Genomic DNA, 11,795 nt, shown 5'->3' on the forward strand with positions numbered 1-11,795 from the left:
CTTTGGAGCCCGAACCTAGACAGAAGCTTTGCATGGATGCCCAAAATTACCTGAGGGAGGACTCATTGTTGGAAAGGAGAGCGCGAGAGGCACATCTGGCTGTTGTTATTAGCGAGATGAATTCCTTTGATGATCCCTTGTTCTAGTTTACCCTTTATCAGGTAGTTGAGGCCGTCGGTGCCAACGACAAAAATAAGAGGAGCTAAAGGACATCCTTGTCTCACAGATCTGTTGACGTCGAAGTACTGAGATAGAGCGCCATTGAGGGAGACTTTGGCTCTGGCATTTCCAAAAAGGGTGGCTACATATCTGATGAGATTGGACAAAACCCATCCTTTCGAGACTTTGAAGGATGAAAGACCACTCCAACTGATCATATGCCTTATCAAAGTTAACCTTGATGAACACATAGTCTAAGCCTTTCTCTTTCGCATGCTCTATTCCTTCACATAGAGAAATAACTACTTCTAGGATCCTCTTGCCCTTGATGAAAAGAGGACAACCACTTCATAAGTACTGGGGTAATTCTATTGGCGATGGCTTTGAAAAAAATTTTGTACCCGGTGGTGAGCATGGTGGGGGGTCTCCAATTGCTCAGTTGATCCTTGCTACCTCGTTTGTGAAGAAACTTGATCAAGCATGTGTTCAATGAAACGAGGAGAGCCTAAAATTTGAGGATTTCATTCCAGACCAGAAGGAGCATTGGGAATAGGGTCTCCTTGAAGGTTGAGAAAAATTCAGTAGGTAGTATGTCGATGCCTGAGGTCTTCTTTGGTTGGATGCTCTTCATAGTGATATGAATATCCTAGAGCGACAATGGTTGATCCACCAGAGCTTGGAGCTTGGGAGAAACTACTAAGGTCATGTGGGTCCAAACAAGGTTCCTGGCTTGCTGGACTTCGTGAGTCACGTTTTTGGGGTGGGGGCGAGAGCCTAGAAGTGGCTTTTTACATACTCTAGGTTTTCTTTTTCTGAGGAAGTCCTGCCCTGGGGGGTGATCAAGAGATGGATAGAATCTCTCTTTTGTTTTTTCCTTAGGAATTTGAACATTTTCTTGGCGGGCCTATCGATCTAACCCGCCCACCATTCCTTGAAGAACATGGAAGCTTGTTTGGCGGCTAGATCTTCCTCGTTTTCTAATTTTCTTGTGTTTGAGTATGGCCTATAGAAGAAGAGGATTCGTAAAGCCCCTTAATGTTCCATAAGAGGAGCTTCATTTATGGGTTTTCTTGTCTTTCCTATCCTTGTTGTGGGTGGCTTTGGAAAGGGTGTTGGAGATCGCGGCGTGAAAGCATTTATTATCTTTTTGGACCTCCATTGGGGGGGGGAGGAGGGAGTTTTCTTTGTTAGCTCCTTCTGGGGGTGGGGTTGGGGGGGGGGGGGGGGGGGGGGGGGACCTGATTCATATCAATCATCATGTTGTCATTATTGACTTGGGTTTCAAGTGAGGGAGGGAGAGATTCTTTGTCCTCGGATTGAAGCTTTGGACTCAGAGACTTCACTTTCCTTGTAAAGGGGGAGGGATGCCAAGACTGCAAATCGATTAGGTTGGCGATTCCTGGGATTGGGGTTGTCCTTTCTCTTATCGGACGGAGGAGAGGGGTTTCTGGTGCAGGGCGGGGCGCGGGGGGGGGGGGGGGGGGGGGGGGGGGGGTGAGAGGGAATTTGATAGGGCATTTTTTGACGAAGTGTCCTTTTGCTCCACAGTGGAAACAAGCGATGGGGAGGTACTTGTATAGAAGAGGCTGTTCAAAGCACTCTCCATCATCTGTTTGAATGCCGATGGTAGCTGGCAGGTCGATTGAGATGTCCATTTCGCTAAGGACTTAGAGGTGCCACGAGGGAATGTAATCCAACGTTGGCTTGGTGCCAAGGACTTTTCCTAGCTTTGAGCCTTTGATGCCCAGATGTGTAGTTGATGAGGGCAGAGCGCTTGGGATTGAAGTCTTTGCTCCACCTGAACAGGTTGAGGGGGAAGAATTTTAAGGAAAATTACCAAAATACCCCTCTAATTTGTTGAAATTCCCAAAATACCCCTGATTGTGAGATTAAATTTCTCCAAAGATAAAACAATTTCTAGCTTTTTATAGAAGACCGATTGTGTATCAATACAAGATGCTAAAACTAGAATGTGATTTTGTTATGTAGACTTTTGGACATGAATTGCTTCATTACTCTTAAACATACTTGCCTTGAGGTAATTTGTGACGAATCACATGCTAACAGATCTCAATTGTCAAAAAGGAATAAAGATTAGAAAATTTTAAACAATCCAACCAAAATAGATACAAGGGTATTTAAGGGATTTTTTAAATTTGAGCGGTATTTTGGGAATTTCCACAAATTAGAGGGGTATTTTGGTAATTTTTTCAAGATTTTATTATCCACTATCCATAGCTAAGGACGTTGAGTGCCATTTGTGGGTTCTTGAAGACAAAGCGGTAGTGGCTTTTGGGAAGGTCCTGGATGGTTTTGACCTTGGCTTTGATGGCGCCTCGTCCCACTGTGTCCTTATCCAGGACCGTAGGATCTCTCCAGGAGGGTGTGGGCATGCTAAGAGGCCGATGAGGGCCCGGGCCCCAAGGTCATGTTGTACTTTTCCAACTTGAGCGGAATGGAAGGTAACAGAGGGCTTACCTCTTCCATTTTTGTAGAGCGACTTTCCAAAGGTGCTTTCGAAATTTGCTTTCTCAGCTGAAAAGGTTTTTGGGCAGCATATCCTCCTCTCTATAGGGCGCTTGTGAACGATCAGCTTTATCTGCACCTGTAGAGCCTTCGGGATACTGCGACCGCGTTTGCCAGCCATAGAAGTTGTCCAGGTCGAATGGAAGGGTCGCTGGAGCTTTTGGACGATCTCCACTGGCAGTGCGTCCACAACCTCCTTGTAAAGGGTGGCGAGGAGAAGGGGTTGGCCTCCATTTAGAGGGTGAAGAATTGGGATTAGACAGGCGCCAGACAGAGTCATGAGAGGGGGCGCGAGGAGAGAGGGGGGGAAGTGCCTCCCCTCGAGTGGTGGCCGTGAAGTGACAGCTTAGTCGGCGACTAGGGTTTCTTAGGTTTCACACTCAAACACACATGTGGATTTGCACCCTTAAACCTTAGGGAAAATTACCAAAATACCCCTCTAATTTGTTGAAATTCCCAAAATACCCCTTAAATTTCAAAAATTCCCAAAATACCCCCAATAGTTTGTCATAAATTCCCAAAATGCTCTTCAAATTTTCCAAAATACTCCTGATTGTGAGTTTAAATTTCTCCAAAGATAAAAAATTTTCTAGCTTTTAATAAGAAGACTGATCAATACAAGATGCTAAAACTAGAATGTGAGTTGGTCATGTAGGCTTTTGTACATGAATTGCTTCATTATTTTTAAACATAATTGCCTTTTTTTGCGAGGTAATTTGTGACAAATCACATGCTAAGCACTCGAAAATGGATCTCAATTGTCAAAAAGGAGTAAAGATTAGAAAATTTTAAACAATCCAACCAAAATTAGATACAAGGTTGTTTTGGGAATTTTTTAAATTTAAGGGGTATTTTGGGAATTTCCACAAATTAGAGGGGTATTTTGGTAATTTTCCCTAAACCTTATTTAGTCCAAAAAGTTGGGCGTCGAATTTAAGGCCTGCCGGCGGAGGCGGGGCCGCGTAGGGGTACCTCAGCAATGTCGATGGCGAGCTTGGCGGGTTGGTATAGGAGAGTAGATTCCTGTAATTCATCAGAAATATTGTATTGTAGGTATGTGGTGGTTGTACATTAGCGATTGTCAAGCGCGCCAATTGCGTCTAGGCAGAGACTAGAGGTGAAGAGCTGCCCAAATGGGCGGATATTGTGTTTCATGCATCCTCAGTGTGTGCATGCTTTCCCTAATACGAGGGCCCCAGCTTTCCACAAGGAGAACCTGTTGAGACCGAACTACCTAACAACCTAACTTTAGGGTTTTATAGCGGAAGCACATGCCCATTCGCATGTAAAAGAATCTGATCACAATATATGCATATTTAGCTTTTCATCTGTGTGTTACATGTGAATTTTGGCTTTTCTGACCTTGTCAGAAAGAAGCAGGCATTAAGTTGCCCTCAAGGATGCAGCCTTTGTAGAAGAACAAATATTGAGCAAAGGAAGCACAAGCAACCGGCATTGGCGCTGAGAATTTACATGGCAACCGACGACAATCCTGTCACTAGCAGTAATTACTGCTGCTTATTCTGTCCCAATTCCAATTCCACTCTTTCGTATTTCTGCTGCAGCACTTCAGTTAGTATCAGCGACCCAGCATCATTAAAACCTGATTTTGAAACTCCCGAGCGTCAACGTGGTGGATGGAGAAGCATCCCCTTTGTATTATGTAAGCAAGCATTTAGTGGCTATGTAACTCTTCATGTTATATGGACTACAGGAAATCGGCAGAAACATGGATCATGACAGCACACCTTTTATGGATCTTGCAGTCAATGAGCTTGTAGAGAGGCTTGCCTCGGTTGGACTTTCCCTCAACCTCATTTCCTATCTAATGGGGTCCTACCACATGAATCAAGTTATGGCAGCCTCCATCATCAACATTGTGGGTGGCACCGCAAGTTTTACACCCTTGCTTGGGGCATTTGTTTCGGATGCGTACTTGGGCCGCTTCTGGACCATTCTTTTGGGATCGATTTCTCACTTGATTGTGAGTGCATTTTGCAGGAAATGGGTGCTCAACAAGTCAAGATGACCACAGTCTTTGACGTTGATCTGCTTTGACTGTTGTGTACGTAATGCTGTTCGAGTCGTAGATAGTTCAAATGTCGTTCTCACTAATATGCTGAAATGAAAATCATAAGCGCAAGCATAGCAAACATGCTTACATGTAGGTATATGTCTGTCACACATATAATGTATTGGTGAGGATGATCACATGTTGTGGACATGTAGGCTTTATTGCTCCTTGTTGCAACGGCAGCTTGCAAGTCACTACGACCACCTTCTGGCAGCGGAAATGCATCACAAGGGGATCTTGCCTTCCTTTTGGTGTCGCTGGGTTTGACGACGGTTGCGGCAGGGGCTCTACGGCCTTGCAGTTATGCCTTTGGTGCAGACCAGCTGGTCCAGCAAGAAACCCCTGGGTATGATAAGCAACAAATGCAAAGCTTCTTCAACTGGTACTTCTTCTTCCTCTATTGTTCCTTCTTGGCAGGAGCCACCATTCTTGTATACATACAGGATAGGTTGGGCTGGGTCTGGGGCTTCTCCATACCGGCAGCATGCATTGTAATTGGAATAGCAATCCTCGTACTCGGTGTCCCAAGGTTTCGCTTTGTACCTCCATCTGGAAGCCCTTTTACAGTGTACGCAAGGGTGATTGTTGCGGCCATCTGCAAGACGAAGCATCCTCTACCATTGGAACTTTATAATGGAAAGAGTACCCCATTCACAGAACATGGGGAGATGGATGATCCTCTTTGTCACACAAAGCATCTCAAGTAACTAAAATTTATAAATCTTAACAGTCTATGTAAGGCATAGAAAGTGTTATGATTTTGTTTGCCCTCTCGAGTGATTGACTTTGGATGCTTGGTGACATGATGATGCTAAACCACACCAACAGGTGATTTTTTAGGCGTCCCAAGTCAATCACTCGAGAGGGCAGACAAAATCATAACAGAAAGTTTCACTTGACTAATTTGTTCTACTATTTAAGGTGGCTAGACCGTGCAGCTACTGTGACACAGTCTGATGTCAACCCGGATGGAAGCGTGAAATCTACACGCACATTTCAGCTGTGCACCGTCCACGAAGTGGAGCAACTGAAGGCGGTGGTAGTGTTGGCACCCATCTGGTTTGTTTTCATGTTATCAACCACTGTGTTATCCATACATGGTGCATTCAATGTTCCGCAAGCAAGGCGTATGGATAGACGCATTGGATCCTCAGGGTTTAGCATACCTCCGGCCTCAATGTTGGTTTTTTCTTCCTTAACCATTGTGATATGGATGCCATTATATGATAGAGTGGTAGTGCCAAGGGCGCGCAAGATAACAGGGCATCCAGGCGGCATAACTACATTACAGAGGATCGGTATAGGGTTTGGGTTGTCAGTTGCTGCTTTGATGGTGTCAGGGCTGGTGGAGATGAGGCGTCGCCGGCTGGGGCAGCACAATGAGAGGGTGTCAGCGATGTGGTTAGTACCACAATACTGTTTGTACGGGTTGGGGGAGTCACTTTATGGAGTGGGGCAACTAGAGTTCTTATATGATCAGCTGCCAGCCAATATGCGGACAGTAGCAGGGGCTGTTTTCTGGTGTAGCGCAGGCGCGGGGCACTACATCGGCACTGCCATGTTGCAGCTTGTGCACCAGTTCACTGCTGCTGCGGGCTCCGACTGGCTTGTTGATGACATGAATCACGGCCATCTTGACTACTTTTTCTTCCTTCTTGCTGTCCTTCAGACTGCAAATATCCTACTCTTCCTCATAGTGTCCCATCAGTATAAGTACAAGGGCCTCACAACAAGCCCAGCTGGTCAGGGTCAACTAACTTAGCTGGTAATCTATGTGCCGCCCAAGCAACATATTTCGGATTGCACTCATTAATCCCCTCCACATCCTCCACACACAACCAGAATTGGAAGCTGTCAAAGTGTTTCTCAACACCTCTCTTATTTACTGGTAAAGGCATGCACATACTTTGACTCTAATCCTTAAAAAGATTCTTTTCATCACAATTATCGAAGGTTCATACATACATGTGTAAGGGGGAGAGAGAAAAAAGTCTAACACAGACACACACACATCAGAGGAACCAGAACTTGTTCAAAGCATGGTACGTTTGGTAGTTTCTCTATTGGGCAATGTCCATCCCGGCGCATGTCAATGTTACAAATGCTTTAGCCAAGATTAGTGGGGCAAACGGCGGATTTGGAAAATCAGCACTACAGAACAGACAACTCTGGTTACTGTGGGGACAAAGTGGGATCTTGATACAATCGAAAGCTACGACATCAGAAGCCGCATCGAAAAGATAAAAGTTCTCACAAGAATTTTGGGACTAGATCAAAGCTCGGAGAAAGAGAGTTCCATCAATAACTTGCCTAGACCCACTGCAAAGTTAGCTGCTGGCAAGACTCAGGGATTGTCGGTAGATAAAGTGATTGTACTGCCAGGACCCCCACCAGATTTCACAATTGAAATCCCAAAGAAGCATGATCAAGCTACCACATCTGAAAAGCCTATTGTAGTGAGTTCTTCCATCAGGGAGAGATCACTTGACAAGTTACAAGCTTTACAAAAGGAACCTATGGTGGGCAATTTAGTGGTAAACACATCTGTAATATTTATCAGTTCCTACCAGACACCTGTCATTACATATGAAACAATCAAACAGACACGGATGCAATAACAGATGGATGTGTGCCACCATTTAAACGGGGAGGAACATCATCGTGCATGCAATTGGCTAGATGATGGACGCTCAAAGCTCCATCCAACAGTCTGATGTGACCTGGCTAGAAGTTGAATTAAAAAGGGAGAGAATTCAGGCGGAAGAATACTGAAGGGAAAATATTTGTGTCAAGGAGATGCTAATTAATTTGCAATGCAAACAGGAAGAGACTGAAAAGGCTGTAAAGACAATGCAGCAACAAGTGGAGAGTGTGAAGCAACAAAACTCAACCCTTAGTGTGGATAAAAATAGACTGATAAGCAATGGCAATGCCTAGCGTGCACAATTGGATTAGAAGAGAGCCACGCTGAGCAGTTTGAAGGAGGTGCAGAGTGTACTAAAATAGTGCAAAAGTATTTCTACTAAGTCTCTAGTCAATATATATGATCAAGATGGTAATCTAATGCTCAACTATGAAGACCTCTAGAACCTCGTCAGCACCATCAAGACTGATTTGGAAGGACATAGCTACACCAGTGAAGGAACACCTTAGCCATGACGTAGGATGAAGATGATATTTAACCACAGCAAGACAAGGACACTAGCTAATAAGAAGGATGATGACGATGATCAATCCCCTCCACCTCCTCCAGCACTAGGGTCAGCCACTGGTGGAAATGTGACGGGTGTCAGGCCAACAGTCAGAGGCTAGGAGGATCAGTCTGAACCAAGCTCTAGGGTGTCTATATAAGGGGTGGAGGTTGGATGGAGAGAAGGATTCAGTACTCCTCTGGTCTCACAGTGGTGGTATCAGAGCTTAATTTGGAAGACACTTACGTGGAGCTAGTTGGGAAAAAACGTGCATGAAGGCTCCCTCATTCGGGCTCTCGGCGAAGAAGACGATGGTGTGCATAGTCACTTAGCAGGTCGAAAGGCCACAGGTTGACGTGCGTCGAATCACACATTGTCGGGCTCGTTTGGAGCGCAAGGGGGGAGCAACATAACTCATTTCTTGCTCGCAGGCTCTCGCACTCTACCGACCACCACTGAGTTGCAGCAAATTGAGGCATTTCCTTATTAAGGTGCCCAATATGGCAAGGTCAATTGGAAAATTTCTTCTAAGGGAGTGTGCCCCCCCCCCCCCCCCCCCCCCCCCCCCCGCGGGGCTTGAAGCTCGCAAGCGAACACTACAACACGTTGTGTGGTTGTAGATGACTATACCGATAGAAATAAACGACTTACAAAGTTCCCAAGGTGTCGGTATGCATGTCTATATAGGCTTCGGTACCGTACCGTCGATATATGCACCGGTGTATACATCGATGTTCGTATATACTTTGAAATATACAATGCTTATTTCGACGCCTATTTAGACACGTATACCAATGCCAAAACTTGCAAAAAAATTTGAGCAAAGAGGGTTGACAACTGGTGCTGCATGTACTGCAACACCAAAACCAACCCCCTCTGCTCAAAGGAAAGAGTGCAAAAGCAACCAGACTATGTCATAAAATCCAATATCTACCTATTCCAAAAAGATTTTCTCATATTGAATTGATCATTTAATATGGGGGAGATGAATGGGAACAATAGGTAGTACATAGACGTGTGCATATAATGGAGCTTAGAAGACTTTAAGGTTAGCTTCATCAAAGACCTCCAAAGGTTAGTGTTAAAAGTCCTTACACTTAAGACCTTAAACAAACTAGGGTTGACCTTGAGGTGGGAACCCTACCCAAGCTTGAGGTGCTTGTCATGCTTTGCTAACTAAGGTGCTTAAGGTGTTTGTGGGAACCTTGCCCAAGCTTAAGGTGCTTGTCATGCTTAAATGACTAAGGTGCTTGAAGTGTTCAATTCAAACATGATCTCTCAAGAGGCATAAAAGATTGTTATGCTTTAATGACTAAGGTGCTTAAAGTGTTCAGTTCAAACATGATCTTTTAAGTCAAGATCCTTTCCATTTTGCCCTCATGATATGCTTGAATCCTATTGGATAGGCTTTCAAGGGTCCAATGAGAATTTAGATGCATTTAAACAAAGAATTAAGCTCTTTCTCTCAAAGAGGGAAAAAAGGGCACTTGTCCAAATGATATAATTAAATAATACGAGAGAGAGAGAGAGAGAGAGAGAGAGAGAGAGAGAGAGAGAGAAAATGAGAAGGGGGATTCATTTAAGCATCCTTATTCTCATTCACTCACTCTCTCTCTCTCTCTCTCTCTCACACACACACACACACACACACACGCGCGCTTTGATGGCCTGAAGCAAAGAACTACATCTCCTTCTCCAAGCTTGAGAAGTCGAGAGCCTACACCAACAACCCTTGGCTATGGAATGCAAATCCAACCAAGAGCCAAGCTTCAATGTCATGCTCATCTTCTCTACCATCTGTATTACTTTGCTAAGCTAAGCTACAAGAGTAATCTATGGTTCTTTGCTCTTCGTAGGTTTGTAGTAGTATTCATTTTTCGATTTCATATTTAGCTTACTTGAGGACTTAAGAATGTGTTCCGTTATAGGTTGTTGTGTGAAGTTTGATTTCGAGGATTAAGTTTTTAAGATGTCTTATCCTTTTTTTTTCCCTTTTTTTTGCTTAAAGTTGAGTACTTGTTTTAAGCCAAGTAAGTTGCGTCAACTTATTTTACACATACTTTTTTTGAAAACATTTTTAAGTTAATAATGTTTTGTTTTATCTAGTTTTGTTTCGAAGCAATCAAAGTGATTTAGTTAGTTAGTTAGTTTGTTTTTGTTTTTCTTTTCTTTTCGTGTGTCCCTTGCTTTTATAGTTTTATGAGTGCTTTATTCCCTCTTATAATTCGTGAGTTCAAACTATTCTGAACTTATGAAGGTATATATATATATGGTGAGAAAGATACTTCTTTTTCGTATGTTACTTCTTCTTCAGGATCAATTTCCATCAAGGACCCAAAAGAAACTTCAAGCCCATGGAAAACAAGGATTGAAATAGTGCTAAAGGGAAGAACAATGCTCAAAACTCTTCCCAAGGCAACACCAACACCAACAACAACAAGGTCAAGGAGAAAGGAGCTTACAAAGGTAACAATAAGCTCTCCCGAATAATTAGAGGCCTTTTGTAAAGACCATAAATGTTTTAAGTATGGGGAGCAAGGACATGGTTATTGTTCTTGCCCCAAAAGAAATGTACGCAATGACACTCCTAGAGCTTCCATGGTTGAAGTTCCAAAAAAGGATACTCATTGCAAAGACTTATCCCTTTCCTATGCTTGGGGAAAGGTGAGGGAGCATAATGCCCTTATTCTCTTTGACCCTGGCTCTACTCACAACTTTATATCAAAGCCACCAAGTTGGGCATACAAGCTTTTGAGATGGGAGATACGATCACTGCTGCTAATGGAGCTTTCAAGGGCCAACAAGCCTCCGTCACGTGAAGTTGAGGCTTCTTGTCCAAAGCTATGTCGACAAAGAATATTTCTTCATCTCCCCTCTCCAACATGAGGATGCTATCCTAGGGGTACCATGGTTCAACCTCATGGATGCCAACATAAAGTTTCCTAAAAGGAGAATCTACTTCACTTACAGAGAAAAAAGCATGTATATAGATGCTACTGAGTCTGGCCATACTAAACCACTTGTAAATTCACCTCCTTTTGATAAGTCAATGAAAAGCTTGGTTTATGCGTACATGATTTTTGTCAAAGAATCCACTAATGACCCTAATGTTTTATGTAAAGATGATAGGAATCAAGAGGAATTAGAATTGTCTAATTTCTTAAATGGATTCCAATATAATTTTTATTGAAGACATCCCTAGAGAGCTACCTCCAAAATGAGGGGATGATGACCATAACATAGAGCTTCTACCTGGGAGCTCACCACCTAATAAGCCTCCTTATAGAGTTTCTCAAGCTCAACAAGAGGGGATTATGAGGCAAGTGCATGAATTGATAGATAAAGGATGGTGAGGCCTAGCTCCTCTCCCTTTTGTTCACCAATCCTTCTAGTGCAAAAGAAAGAATGCACATACCGCATGTGTGTGGACTATCAAGCACTAAATCGTATCACTATCAAAAACATATTTCCTATACCAGGGTTAGAAAATCTTTTCGATAAGCTACAAGGCTTAACCTAGTTCAATCGTATTGACCTTAAAAGTGGCTATCATCAAATAAGGATAGTGAATGAAGATATCATAAAGACCGCCTTTCGCACAACGTTTGGTCTTTATGAATATCTTGTCATGCCTTTTGGCTTGACAAATGCTCCAACCACGTTCAATCGCCTGATGGAGAAAATCTTTTGAATCTTTCTTCGATTATATCATCATCTAATCCAAATTTATTGAGGAACATAAGCAACACTTCCCAAGTAATTTTTCAAGCTTTGAGGGAGAATAAACTTTTCTTTAATCCAAAGAAGAGTGAATTTTTCCTTCAAGAGATTCAATACTTAGGTCA

The 11,795-nt window shown here is 43.3% G+C and overlaps 1 protein-coding gene across 1 annotated transcript; it reads left to right on the top strand.

The window, feature by feature from the left end:
- Positions 1–3,663: 3,663 nt before the first annotated feature.
- LOC147453657 (protein NRT1/ PTR FAMILY 3.1-like) lies at positions 3,664–9,390 on the top strand. Its single transcript, XM_086515780.1, has 4 exons — positions 3,664–4,348; positions 4,452–4,669; positions 4,915–5,462; positions 5,681–9,390. The coding sequence occupies exons 1-4, from the start codon at positions 4,159–4,161 to the stop codon at positions 6,519–6,521; spliced, it is 1,797 nt and encodes a 598-aa protein (XP_086371906.1). The 5' UTR covers positions 3,664–4,158; the 3' UTR covers positions 6,522–9,390.
- The last annotated feature ends 2,405 nt before the right edge of the window (positions 9,391–11,795 follow it).

Source organism: Adiantum capillus-veneris, chromosome 7, assembly GCF_014529385.1.
Source record: "Adiantum capillus-veneris isolate H3 chromosome 7, ASM1452938v2, whole genome shotgun sequence".
NCBI lineage: Eukaryota > Viridiplantae > Streptophyta > Polypodiopsida > Polypodiales > Pteridaceae > Adiantum > Adiantum capillus-veneris.